Below are 15334 nucleotides of genomic sequence, written 5' to 3'. Positions count from 1 at the left end.
CAGAAATCTATTGACTATCTAGGTGAACCACATAATAATTACCAAATATCATATAAGGTACCTGTCTAATACCATGTTGTTTTCTTTAGGAGTAGAAAAAGTCAAATGCAATAAGAGCTTGTGGAAACACAAAAAGGAGGTACAGGAAATGATTCTGTGGCAGACAGAAGGTTCAGTTCAAAGGTTTTCAATTATTTTAATAAATGCTTGCCATTATCTTCTGACTGTAGGAGTGCCTGCTAAGATTTGTAAGCCAATATTAAAAATGTCTCATTTACTATGTAGTAATTACACACTGAGCCATATTTAAACAAGGCAACCCACACATTTTTCATCGCCAAAATGCATCAAGGTTAAAAACAGATGCTGCACTTTTTCTGCCAAAATTTGAATAACATAAAATATGTGTATCATATCAGAGCTTAAGATTAATATATAAATAAGGTAATTAAGCAGACAAAAAGGTGACATCAAAAATTCTGTTAGATTTTCGATGGATAATTTTAAAAATATTATTTGTATATTTCATACAAAGAGAATGAAAAATTTTACATTTTAAAAATAAATGAATTTTTAAAGAAACAGACTTTCCCACCAAAGGTGACTTACTGAATCATTTCGACCAAAAAAGGTATATATTGCATACAAGTAATAATCAAATAGCTGAGACATGAAATGGATAACATCAAAGGCAATTGGCTTAAGAATGTTCATCATCTGCATATATTTACCTGAAAAAAATCAAAATTAGAAAAAAATTAAAATCTGTTAAGTCTATCATTATAGAGACACTATATCAAATGTATTTTTTAATGAAATATTACATTCCTAGTCCCATTAGCCATTTTCAAGTACTCAATAGTCATTTGTGGCTAGTGGTTATTGTATTGGACAGCACAGATACAGAACAGTTACAGCATCTTGGAAAGTACTACTGGAGAGCACTGACATAAATAATACCTACAAAAATATTTTTATACTAATATATTTTACTGTTTGTCAAATATTCATGGAACATCTATACTCTTTTATAAATAACACAGCACACACTATAGTTCCACATTCTTGGATTCCATCTGAAATAATTTCTTCCAATAAAATAAAATAAATTAAAAAAAATTTTTTTAATAAATTAAATAATTTCTTCAAAAATGTTTAGGCATAATAATACCAAAGACAATGTACTTGAAAAAAAGCTTTTCCTTTTTCACAAGCTTATATACACAGAGCAAAAGTAAAAAAGCAAGAAGAAAAAGGACACATAGAAGGCACATCCTATTCCCTTGAACCCTAGCCCTGTGAAATCTTGTGTCAGAGGCCAAGAACATTTCTTTATCACTACATCACTCAAGAGCTCAACACTCTCAAAGTGCCAAAAAAATGTCCTATTCGTTCCTTCCTTTGGGAGATGCCAATATTATGTTCTCTTCTCCCTAAACATATGACACAGTTACAGAAAAAAATATTTAAAAACCCAAATCTCAAAAAAAAGTAAAATGAAAAAAACAAAACCTCAAATCTCTACATTTATAAACTTGTTAATGTATTTGAAGGGTGCACGGGAGATGGGCTGAATCAAGTAATAAATAATAACAAGTCCCTAATTGTGTTTCTTTTTTATGGGGAATAATAGGGAAAGAAGCACATCTATTAAAAAATGCTCTTCTGCAGAAGATGTTAAAACAGGCCATTTGCTTAATTTCCCAATGAGCAAATAATTCAGGTGCTCACTCTACTTAATGTAACTGCTATAAATTTTAAATTGGTACTATTGAAGACACCATGACTCAAGAGAAAACACATTAACTGCAGTAGAAAAAAATTTACTCTAATGGAAATATCTACTATGGAAACCATTTCTTTATTATTTAAGAACTCAGTACAGCTGCTTTAATTTACATATGAAATGATTCTAAACAATACTCAGATGGTCAGGAAAAGAAACACACACACACACACACACACACACCAAAAAGTAAAAACCATTCAACTCAGATTCTATTCTTACTCTTATTTGTAAGTCTTTTGTTTTAGAATCATGATTTGTAATTATTTCACACAGACTTTTTTAAAAAAATCACAATGGAAAAATATTTGAAAATTATGCTCCTAGAACTTTCTGGATCACTATGCAGGTATTTCATCAATTACAAACATGTAGGTTTTAAACTGCAACTATTTACACAAAAAAATGTGACACTGAAAAAAATTTTAAAATATCATGTTTTAATTGATATCTGTTTTGAGATATCAATTAGAGAGATAATAAGAGATGATAAGTAAAATGAGGTAGAATGCAAATATCTGGGTTAATATATATCCAGAACACAAAGCTCCTCTCCATTACTAGTAAGATTAACCATTGTTTATATAATTAATCTTAAGGAAGAATATATAAATGAATTATTAATAGGTAAAGCTATTTTAAATGTTGCATTCAAAAGAAAAAAAAAACTAGATAAAAACCCACCACTCTCAAAAAAATGTTTAAATATATTTATATTCATTCATTCAATTCATTCAACAAACAATTTCTGAAGGCTTATTATGTCCTTGGCTTTGTGTTAAGACACAAGGTGTTAGAGTCCCTGCTCTCATACCTTAAATGGTCAGATGAGGGAGGCGGCCATCGATATGCAGGCTGCCAGCATATTAAAACATAAGAATAAGAATAAGAATAAGAATAAGAATAAGAATAAGAATAAGAATAAGAATAAGAATAAGAGCTGTGTTCCAGTTCATGAGGGCAGGGTAGGCTTTTGGAGGCTGGAGGAGGCCTATGTACCTTCTCAGAATTACTGAATTAAAAGAATTTTACAGTAGTTTAAGCCTGTATCTATGAAGAGAAAGGGATGAGGAGGGAAAGGCGAGTAGGTATGATCACCAGAAAATGAGAAATCTCGAAAAATTTCTACACCAAGCCAATTTCTAAATTGGTAAACCTTTCTGATAAAGGACCAAAGAGTACATAGTTTTAGGCTTTGCATGCCATACAGTCTATGTTGCAACTACTCAGCTCTGCTGGTCTCTGTTTCAACTACTCAACTCTGCCTTTGTAGCACAAAAACAGCCATAGACAATATGCAAACAAATGAGCATGGGTGTATTCCAATAAAACTTTATTTACAAAAACAGGTAGCCTAACTCACTTGACCTGCATGTTATAGTGTCCCAACCCCTGTCTGGATGACACATAAGAGACAGGAGAGTTTGACGGAATAATACAAAGAAATCCATAAACCACAAGACGATCATGAAGGAGATAAAAGCTATTCTGTAGGATGGTGACTGCTTAGACTTGGTGGGCAGTGCAAGAGGGCAGGAGCCAGAAATAGAGCTGAAAAAGGATGGATTCATTAAGGGTCCATTACCCTTAAATTACCATTCAGCACGTCTTCCTCTATCACTATCCCTCACCAACAATAGAGTACAGGCTACCAGAATATTCCCACGGACAAAAACAAAAGAAAACAAAAACTCTTAGGATTTCTCTCAAAAAGAAGTAAATAAATGACATGAACAAACCAAACAAAAAAACTGAGCAAAATTTAAAAAAATAGTAAATTAGAAAGGCAAAGGCTTCTAGTGTGCATGTTGGCACCACAGATTAAAATCTACCTAATTCTAAAAATTGGGGGATCTGTCCCCATAAAGTAAAGATTGCTAGTAAATCCACCCAGCCTTGCCCGGTTCTATAGGAAGTTCCCAGTCAGGATCCCTACTGAGGAGAAAGGGGCAGAAAGAGCATAGCTCTCATTACTCAGCAAGGGACACCCACAGCAGCTATGCAGGCCTTCTATTTTGGATTTGAAGAGGTCATCAAAAATCACCAGTCCCAGAGAGTAAAAGTAAAAAGAAATGCTGATCCCAGAGAAAACAGTAAGTCAAGCTAAAGAAATGTAATAATTATATAAACCTTATAACAGAAGAATATGGGGGGTGGGGGGAAAGAGAATACACAAGGGCTCTTAAAGAATTTAAAAGTGATTTTAAAATTAAAAATGAAAGAAAAAAATGGAAAAATGGAAGTCTTCTAGAAGATCGAGAAAATATAGGAGACATAAAGGGGCCAATCTAAAAGACCAACACTTAAGCAATGAGAAATCAAAGAAAGAGAGGGTAGAGAAAATGGGGAAGTGGAAATCATCAAATAAATAGTAGCATTAGTCACAGCTGAGGAGCATAAGAGCTTTCAGATTGAAAGGGTCACGAACTACCCAACACACTTAATGAAAAATAACTCACACCTAAACACATCACCAGAGAGTTCTGAAACATCAAGGAAAAAAAAATACTAAAAGCTTTCAGAGAGAGAGAGAGAGAGAGAGAGAGAGAGAGAGAGAGAGAAAGAAGAGAGAGAAAAGAAATTCAACTACAGTAAAATGAACAGAACACTACAGGTTTCAACTTTCTGAGGAAAAATAATTCTTAATCTGTAATTCTATTATGCACAGCTGAATTGTCATTCCGTGAAAGGGCAGAATAAAGACATTCAAAATGACAAGAATTCAAAACATTTACCTCTCATTACTCTTTCCTGGGAAATTACAACTAGAAGACAAACAAAAACAGACCAAGAAATTGCCTCCAGGATGGTGGTAGGGAGGCCTGGGGTGGGAGACTGCTGTTTCCTCACAATCTCTTCTTTACTATTTACTGCCTTACAGTGAGAATACTACCTTAATAAAAGGGTAAAAGCAAGGCTCTGAAGTTAGCCGGCCTCGTTTAAAAAATGTGGTCGGTCAGTGAATGGAGATGTGGTTCAGATGCACTCCACCTTCTCTTCCTTCCCTTCTAGAACTCCCTACAGAGGACATGAGAGTGGAGTGCACAACAGCATGCTTTGGAAACATGGAGGAAGGTTACTTAATACACAGCCCAGATGGATGCAGGACTGGCCGATGCCTCAGGAGGGAGGACCTCAGGCCCCATATGAGGAGGGTTCCTGGCTTTGTGAGAGAAAGAATTCAAGAGCAGCCACTTAGAGGAAGGGACAAGGATTTATTAAATATCAAAGTAAGCAAGGAACTACTTCACAGACAAAGTAGCAGTCTCTCCTCCCAGGTGAGAAAGAGGACCCCGCCCCCCTCCTTTGCCTCTAAGGAAAGGTTTTATAAGTTTTATTTAAATTAGCTAACCATATAGGGAGGGGTTTAGTCTTTAACTTAGGGTTTATCATTCACATTGGGCAGTTTTTCCATTGTTTTAGGGTTATGGAATTACCCACAGGAAGCAATTTTAAGAAAGTCCAGCCTGTGTAGCTTTTTATTGCTGGAGAGAGTGAGGCTTATGGTTTTCCATGAGTCTGATCTTGTGACTCTTTTTATGACCTGCTGCTGACTTTTAGGTTAAGGGTCAGTCTAAAATCAAAATGGCTATACTTTGGTCAACTTGTCTCCCTAGCCTCCCTTCCCTCCTGCCTCAAGATGACTAAGAAAAGCATCTCTTCCCAAATGATCACCTGCAAGAAGTTCTTATTCCTGTTTCCAGTCTATATTATAACCTCTGTGAACTTCGTCCAGGTGTAAGAATCAACATTCCTGATTTCCTTTACCAGTTGTGAAGCATGAAAAGAACTTACTGGCTCTAGGAACAGACAATCTGGGCTCTACTAGTTAGCAGCTATGTGACATTAGGCAAGTTATTTACCTCTGGGCTTTAATTATTTGGTGTATAAAAGGGGTATTGTAAAGAATTCATGAGAAAATGTGTGTAAAGTGTTTACGTGGCCTATAACAAGGGAGCAAGAAATCTTAGCTACTGCTATCATTTTAAAATAATTATAGTTATGACGAATGCAGGAAGGGGCAAATACAGAGTGCTAGGTAAAGAAACTTAGGGGCGCCTGGGTGGCTCAGCTGGTTAAGCAACCGACTTCAGCTCAGATCATGATCTCAGAGTTCGTGGGTTCGAGCCCTGTATGGAGCTCTGTGCTGACAGCTCAAAGCCTGAAGCCTGCTTCGGATTCTGTGTCTCCCAATCTTTATGCCCTTCCCTCCTCACGCTCTGTCTTTCTCTCTCTCTCTCTCAAAAATAAATACACATGAAAAAAAAAAAAAAAACAAAGAAAAGAAACCTAACCTCATGAGGAAACGCAAAAGAAAGAGCACCGTTTACATTATCATCCTAAAATCTAGACTGTGGGTCCTGCATACTCATGGAGAAGAGACACAGAGGGACTGGCAAAGAAACCAACCAAGGAACAAGATGGAGAACTATACAACCAAGAGGAACAGTGGGCCTGCCTTACCCAGCTCATCAGCACAGAGAACAAATATTTTAAAATATTTCACATAAATAACAGAGCAATTACCACATGAAAGCTGGCCCAGAGAAATTCATTTAGAGAGCCACACTTCTACACAGAGGAACAAATTCAAGGGTACAGAGAAGGTGCTGTGTGTGTGTTCCTCCACTGTTGATTAAGACAAAAGAGGAGGAGAAAGTGTTGCTCCAATATTCAAGATTTTAAAAATCAAGGTTTGTCAGTTCAGTATACTGGGCACCTACAAAAGCACTGGCTGAATGCTCTATATGCTGCAAAGATGACTCTGACCATTCTCATCTGTAGGGGCTGACAAATTGATGGGGAGGAGCAAGAACAGAATCTGAGCTGGAAGGATGTTAGCTATTCTTATCACAGCGCACTAAGTTGAAACACCATTAATGGATATAAATAGCACATAAAGGCAAGCTGGAAATGCTATAAATGAGCCATAAAGGAAAGGAAAAGTTAGTTCAGCTCATAAAATTTAGAAAAACACACTGAACAATGAACTGAAGACCACAGTCTATTACCTAAGTCTTTAACTACCAGCTTTTATTCTATCATTTCATTGTTATTTATTTTTATTCTGTTTTTTGAATATTCTATTTCAGCCTCCCAAATCTCCTATATGATTTTCTTGCACATTTTGCTGACGGATGACACTTCTTGGGTCATCCTCTCAAAATATCATGTTGTATATAGAGCTATCAGCTCAGAAAGTGTTTTAAAACTGTTTAAAAGTATTTCATATAAATAACAAAATGTAAGTATCTTTTAGAGAAACAAAAATACTGGAATGTAATCTAAATTAAATAATGACATATTTTTTTCCTTAAACATTATATATCAAAATATTAAAGTTTCTGAGATAACTTTATTCTGGTTTCATGTTAAGTCTGGATACATGACGTGCTGGTGTGTTATGATTTTCAGCTGCTAAAGTAATGTAATAAATAATTTTATCCTAAGGTCTGTAGTTTTGATAAGCATAGATTTTGGCAACCTGACTTCTGCCCCTCTCAAACCTATCATACCTGCTCAAGTGAGAGCTGCCTCCAGGAGAAGAAAATCTTGAATAGGAAGCCTATCTCAGTGATGAGACACACTCCTTAAAATTTCTCTACCTCTGCAAGAAATTGTCAGGTTGACAGAATTTTCTCTTTACTCAAGCAAGCATTCTGATTAGTTCTCTGCACTTGTGAAAGGCTCCCTGGGCTTTTCTAACAGATTTAGGTACCACCTAGGGCTGGGAAACCCCATTAACACTTTTTTGTTTAATCTCTCCTAATTACCTGCCAAATAAATACTACTTGAAAAGGACATTTTGAATATGTCTTTAATGTTCTAAAATGTGCCTCCCAACTATTGAATAATTAGTTCCTTCATCTTCCCAGGCACCCAAAATTAATCAACCTTATTTACACAACTGTACTTCTGGCTTTGTAAGAAGAGACATTACCTTTGCGGGTCTATTATCTTCAAGCACCTCTACAGCATTTACTGGTTGGAGACCCCTTAGTGAGTGGTTCTCTTAAAGTTGTATTTTATGAATATGTACAAACTGAAGATAAAGACATCCCAGGGAGAGAAAGTGGTAGGCATAAAAATCTACGGGAGGGAATAATGGAAGCACCTAATCCCAGCCCTAAATGGGAAGATGTGAGAGTTAAAATAGCATACTAGGCATTGTTTACTAATTGAAATTCTAGTAAAAGATCTGGTGGTGGTGAAGGCTGCAATTACAATCGTCAGATTCTCTTCACTGAGTAAGGTTTTATTCAGGACTGTCTGCTTTATAGGGTTGACATACCAAAAGCCCGTTAGAACACAACTTTTCCCCCATTTCTTAAATCCACTATTAGAAAACAATGTCCACTATGTCAATCAGTAATCCTTCTATAAGAATTTGTTGTTACTGACTTCTGAATTTAGCACCAATAGCACATTTCCATCCATTTCTTACATAATGAGAATAGCAGAATGCAGTTTTTTCATTTCCTTATGTCTGCTAAGAAGTGAAGATTTGCATCTGTTGTCTGCATTTAACTGAATGAAACATGATTTGCCCCCCTCCTCAATTTTGTTTTAGCCTTATATTTGATTTAGTTCTACTAAATATATGTCTTTTAGAGTAAAAGTAGTTGATAACCTCTAGTTCTTTTTGAACTAGGTGAGGTTAAAAATATAAACTATCACTAAATGGGATTGATTGTATTATTTTCCCCATTTATCCCAACCCACTCCCCTTCCCTGTAAGAAGATTATGCATCCTCCTCTACTGTAGGAGAGTATTCATACTCTAAAGACTATGAATCTTAACCTGAATACAAATCTTAACCTGTAGTGCCTTCCTGGGCGCAAGTGTACCTCTCTCTCCAATAGTCAAGCCTGACTTACCATGGCCAGTGACATATGTCACAGGAAGTCAGTGTGCCACATCAGGGTGGAAGCCTTAAGGGTCATAACATGGACTGACTCCTGCTCTTTTCCCCATGTTCCAAATTGGTACTATTCTTTCAGCGTGAATCTCAGCATGACACATGAAACAGATCAAAGGTGATCAGGAGCCAATACACATCATGTAAACTTTTGTGGCTGAAAGCCACTGATGTGTTAGGGTGATTTGTTCCTTCAACACAACCAGGCAAAAGATGACTTCATTAAACTACATCTCTCAAGCAGTGTGTTCAGACACCAGACACTAGAGTGAGTCCAGAAAGCTGAGGAGGATAACAAGGATTTTGGAATATTTGTCAGTGGGAACCACATAAGGGAAATGAGCACACTGACCCTAAAGAAAGAACTGGTGGAGCATACAGAAAGGAAGGACAGTATAACTACCACCCAGACCTGAAAAGTGATCACAGGGAAGAATAGGAGAAAAAAGTATAGACTTACTCTTTTTACTTTTAAAGGCGTAACTAAGACCAACAGATAAAATTACAGAGAAAAAGAAATTGATTTATCACAAGGAAGAGATTTCTACCAATTAAATCAGTCTAATAGTTGAATGAGTAGTCTTGCAAAAATAAGACGTACAGTCACTCACTGTGAGACATGAAACAAAAGCTAGGTGACCACCACAAATTAGGGGCATTAAAGAAAGAAATCCTAGTTTTATAGGAATTTATACCAGATGACCTCTCAGAACCCTTCCAGTTCTGGTTCTATAAATTCTAGACAGGAACGCATAATGCTATGTTCAGTTAGCTCTCTTGGATAAAGAAGAAAGGCTAATTTCCCTGGCAATAATCAGCCAAAAAACACTTTAGAATCTGGTCATTTGGTGTGTCATAAAAATATACAAATTTTTCTTTTCCTCTCAATTCATTATTACTTTTCCACTATTTTTCCTAAAGGAAATGGGACTTCTAAGAAACATTTTGTCTACTTTGCCCTATTCATTAATGAAATTTAGAAATTATCTTCAAGAATACAGACCATTTTATCAGAGTCAAGAGTAATCAAACTAGGCAGCAGGATATTATCATCTCCATATAGAATACAGAGGTTTTTTGTTGTTGTTGTTGTTGTTCTAGAACACCATTAAAATTCCTGACTGGTATAGATGACTTAATTAATTTGAGAAGACATCTCTATAACTTATATGCCAAATGTACAGACTTACTTGTGAGACATAAAGGTTAGGATGGCATATAAAATGTTGAAATGTTGAATGTTAAAAATTCCACATCATCTTCAAACCTAAATATTTTAAATGGCATTTCTTCACATTATTTGCTTTCTACAAAATCATCAATAAAGGTCTTATCTGTAATAAGAATAACTCTTTCTATGGTGTGAACATTTAGCTCTTATGTCTGAAAATGCCAGAGAATCACTATCCACTCTGCCTGTCTGACAGGAAGATTGTGAAGATCAATGAACTAAGCACAACATAGTGTAAATGTGAAATGGGTACTATCATCATCCTACACACACCTCTAATTCACATAGAGAATTTTTCATTACATACCAAATAACTGGAATATTTTAGAAAAAGTAGAAGACACAAATACCAAGTAGTTAACTGAAAAAGAAAAACTGACATTGATATTAGTATTATACTATTTGAAACAATTATGATGAGAAAGCATTGACCTCTAACAGTCTTAAAACCTTCCTTGTAGTAAGCATTGGAGTGTACAATGAAAACCCCAATAAAAGTAACAAAAGTAGACTAACAATGTTTTTTTTAAAAGGTGTAGCTACTTACCAACAAGTCTTATTACATTCAGTGTTGTATTTGTTAAGATGGGTGCATTCACTTTATTTAGACTGTAATCTGATTTCTTCCTGCTTTTTAAAGTTTCCCTAGAAACGCTTAATATGGAAAAACAAAACAGAGTTGCAATTAGGGTTGTCAACTAGTAAATCAGTAAGTTATTGAGATTAGGATCTATCCTCCATTCCTAATTAGTTATGAAAAATGTTACCATGTATCAGGTAGGGATATAAAGATTATCTCCTGTCCTTACAAAGTTTACAGTCTAGAGGAGAAGAGTAATTCATAAACAGAGAACTAAAGTACTATACTCTATTTCTTTGATTCAAAGACATTAATTAACAACTTAAAAAAAAGCTATGTTACCTTAAAAAATAGATGTTTCAGGGAAATTCTGTATCAAATATACCAAACATCCTGATTTCAGACTTATAAATATGAAAACATAGAATCTAAACCTAATATCTAAAACATAAGGTATAATGACAGAGTCTGGGGTTAGGTATGACACTAGGTTCAAAGAAAAAGTAGAACTTAGGTGATAAGTACAGGAAAAAAGGGGGACACAGAGGTAAAAGAAGAGAGTGTGCTCAGAGAAGCATAAAGAGTTCGCAATGCCAGCATGGAGAATGCGTGGGCTGAGGGAAAAGTGGTAAGAAGAAAGGTAAAGGCCAGGTCACTGAAGGCAATCACATCTAAAGAGTAGGAATCTTAACCTGAATACAAATCTTAAGCAGAAAAATGACATGATCAAATTTTTAGATTAAGAAAAAAAAAATCTACATTTGTATCCAAGAATGGATTAGGAGGGGGTAAAACTAGACACGGGTAGCCAAGGTAAGGGGGCTGATCCAATGATCTGGCACAGAGATGATTTTTGCATGAATTTCGATGATATCAGTGAAATACAAGACATTTTGATAAATTCTAGAGACACTTTGAGGTTGGAATCGATAGTAATTGATTGAATGCAGGTTGTAGTTCACATTATTCATACTTCTTAGTGGTAAGTTAGGTGGGTAACTGCATAACCCTACAAAAAAATGCAAGTATATACACACATATACTGGCAGACACTATCTTACTTGTTCATTTCAATTAGAGCTTTCCTTTTAGCCAAAATATACCCGAAACATCCAGTGAAGAAGTTCAACAACACAGTTCTACTTGGTTCATAACAGATCATAGATGGGAGATATTTAAACATCATACATATGTGAAAAAAAAATGGAAACAATTTTTGACATTAAAATATCCATTACCACACAAGTAGATCATTTTTGAGGAGAGAAATTATATTGATTAGGGTTTCAAATTAAATAGGTACTAATTAGGTACTTTGGGGGTAAAAAGTAGGGCAGAATGTACTTAAATCTATCATTAAGAATAAAGTATATTTGCAGTCACTAAATGTCTGATGCTCAGTCATGAAATTAACTCACTCACATCTAAGAATCAGCCCATTTAAGTGGGAGAAGGTGACAAAAAATTCTTATGTAATTATCATAGTTTTTGAACAGGACAGTTTATCATAGAAACAAAACAATGAAGGAACCTTAACAGAAGGCCCAAATACATTTGTAAATGTAATTGACATCGGAAAAATGAGTGGAGACTCTCTGCATTTACTAGATTGAGGCAGAAACTCCACATACAGAACAAATGACTACTTTCCTCTTTGAGGTTTTTTTTTCCTTTTTTTTAATGTTTATTTATTTTTGAGAGAGAGAGAGAGAGAGAGAGAGAGAAAGCACTTCGCACAAGCGAGCATGAGCGGGGGAGGGGCAGAGAGAGAGAGGGAGACACAGAATCTGAAGCAGGCTCCAAGCTTTGAGCTGTCAGCACAGAGCCCAATGCGGGGCTCAAACTCACAAACCACGGCATCATGACCTGAGCCAAAGTCAGATGCTTAACCGACTGAGCTACCCAGGTGCCCTTCCTCCTTGAGGTTTTTTTAACTTATGTGAAGCAGGAACTGCCTCCAAAGACAGCTCTGATTTTACAAATCAAAAGTTTGTTTTTCTGCAAAAACCACTGCTCTCTAAATTAAGAGCCCTTTGATTATGCCCAATATAAAAAAATAAAAACTATTTTTTTAACCTTGCAGGAATCATTTAAAAACATATCAACTTGTCACATGACATCATAACCTACAGAAATTTTTAATTTTTGTTTTTTGTTTTTTCTTAAACCTTAAAGGAAATACTGTATTTAAAAGCAGAACATAGAAAAGCATACAATCTAAGAACAATTACCTTTTCACAGGTGCATCACCTGTCTGTTCATCCACATAATCTCGTTTTAGCTCCTCAGGAACATCACTGTCACTGTCATACTCCTGATAGGCACTTTTTTCTTGTTCATCAGATTCATACTGAAGAAAACACAGTATATTCAACAATGGGTATGAACAGCCAACCTTTCTTGGAATCTTTCAACACAACAAAAGTATCCAATTTTTAAGAAGTAGTTTATGGAAGAAAGTTCTTAGTAATTCATTTTTAATTTTGCCATCAAGAATCATAGTAATCATTTCCATTTTCTCCATCATCTACCTTAACCAGCTCAAAAGAAAAAAAGGAAAATAAGATACAAACATTATACCTACAAAAGTTTCTAAATGTCTCCTAAAAAATCAAATCTCCACATAAAGAAAACAAACAAACAAAAACAAGAATCCTGATAGCTCTCAGGAGACGAAAAGAGTGTACATTTGACTAAAAACAAAAAATCTCGTCTCTTCCTCCAAGTCGTTTCATGATACTTCCATTTTGCTAATTCATTATAAAGAGGTTGAGTGTACAATTCTGGCACTCTGGAAGTGTTAATTCAGCGTAATAAACTCTTACAACACACATGCTAATGTTCTAATTTATTATGAGGAGATTTAATTCCAAGGGTGGCTTAGAAAATTATGCTTAGCACCATGGGACTAGTGAGAGCAAGGGCAAAAATGGTGGATTTCCTCTTGAGAGGAATGGTGCCTATCTAACCTTTTCATCATCTTTAGGGCACCATGGCCCAGTGCCAGCATGGGAGAGGACAGTGGAGTCCAGACTCAGGAAAGAAAGCAGTTGCAGCAATAGCATTATCGCTTAATATTTTAAGTTAGTATGATTAAATAATGGCTAACATTTCTCCAGTGTTAAGTGCTAAGTGTTTTCATGAATTTTCTCACTGAATCTTCAAAACAATTCTATGACAAAGTTTTATCCCCATATTCCAGTTGAGGAGACCAGTATAAAGACAACATGGAAAGAAATTGGTCCCCTAATTCAACACATTTTTTTGAAAGTCTAAAGCTGTGGGACAGGCCATGTAAGATCTCGGCCTTAACTCTCAAGAACTTATGTGGTACCTAGAAAGATTAGATCACATATTAATAACAGCAAACTTCTATAGGCATTCTTACCCACTTGTATACAATGTGATCGTGATAACATTCAGAAAGGTAATTCACACACACCAGGACATTCTGGTTATAACAACAGAGCTTCATGATTCCACAGTACAAGAGATCCTCATTTTTAAGGATTCTGTGTTTGCAAACTTCCCTACTTGCTAAACTTTATTTGTAACCCCAACATTCACGACACCTTCACTGTCAACCATGGATATACATAGAGTATGCAGAAACTTTTGAGTTACCCAAAATGCACATTCCTAGCTGAAGGCAAACAAGGTAACGCTCTACCTTTTTGCCTCATCTATCTTACTTTCTTTTTTTTAGAAATTGTATTTATTTTATTTTAAAATTTATTTAAAAAAATTTCAAATGTTTATTTTTGAGACAGAGTGTGAGCAGGGGAGGGGCAGAGAGAGAGGGAGACAGAATTCAAAGCAGGCTCCAGGCTCTGAGCTGTCAGCACAGAGCCAGACACAGGGCTCGAACTTATGAACTGCGAGATCATGAGCTGAGCCGAAGTCGGACACTCAACCGATTGAGCCATCTAGGCGTCCCTTTAAATTTACTTGAGAGAGAGAGAGAGAGAGAGAGCACGAGCAGGGGAGAGGGACCAGAGGGAGAGAGAGGGAGAGAGAGAGAGAGAGAGAGGGAGAGAGAGAGAGAGAGAGAGAATTCTAAGCAGGCTCCATGCTCAGCATGGTGCCCAATGCGGGGCTCAATCCCATGACTCTGGGATCATGGCTTGAGACGAAATCAGGAGTCAGATGATCAACCAACTGAGCCACCCAGGCATCCCTTCATCTCTCTTACTTAAACAATGTCCATTTCACTGTCTATTTAGTGCCACATTTAAAAAATATCTGTGCTTTTTGCTGGTGATTTCACTGTTTAGAATGGCTCCTAAGTGTAGGACTAAAGTTTTGTCTAGTGCTCCTGAGCACAAAACTGTAGTATATCTTATAGTAAAAATACATGTGTTAGATAAGCTTCGTTCAGGCAGGAATTATAGTGCTGCTGGCTGTGAGTTCAACGTTAATAGACCAACACTTTATATTAACTTAGATGTCTTTAAGCAAAAACATACATAAAACAAGCTTATACACTTGATCGGTTGATGAAAATGTGACCAAAGGCTCACAGGAACTGAATTCCATATTTCACCTAGGAACAATGGTTCTGTATTTACTAATTCAGCGTTCAGAGGGACTTTACAGAACACAATTGACACGAATAATGAGAATCAAATGCTATGCGAGATTCAATTAGCAAATCATCAGTACAGGTGGATATATTATTTCAAAATGTTGAAAAGACTTTTAATTCCTCTCAGTTTAGTCTGCTTTACAGAGGCAAAGTGTCACCCAGAATCACTAAATTACAAATGTAAGTACGGCTTCCTATGAAATAATTTCTACTTTATGATAAAACATAACAA

At 35.9% G+C, this 15334-nt stretch overlaps 1 protein-coding gene across 2 annotated transcripts in view; it reads right to left on the bottom strand.

The window, feature by feature from the left end:
- The window catches only part of VPS50 (VPS50 subunit of EARP/GARPII complex), a 132410-nt gene that overhangs the window by 27318 nt on the left and 89758 nt on the right, over positions 1-15334 (bottom strand). For both annotated transcript variants that reach the window (XM_011280388.4, XM_045052375.1), the window contains 3 exons: positions 12749-12867; positions 10485-10591; positions 610-731 (listed from right to left, as the gene is read on the bottom strand). In XM_011280388.4, the coding sequence (XP_011278690.1) occupies positions 610-731; positions 10485-10591; positions 12749-12867 (348 nt within the window). The remainder of the gene's footprint in view (positions 1-609; positions 732-10484; positions 10592-12748; positions 12868-15334) is intronic.

Source organism: Felis catus, chromosome A2, assembly GCF_018350175.1.
Source record: "Felis catus isolate Fca126 chromosome A2, F.catus_Fca126_mat1.0, whole genome shotgun sequence".
Taxonomy (NCBI): Eukaryota; Metazoa; Chordata; class Mammalia; order Carnivora; family Felidae; genus Felis; species Felis catus.
The sequence above is the reverse complement of the archived record's forward strand: the minus strand, read 5'-3'. Positions and strand labels throughout refer to the sequence as shown.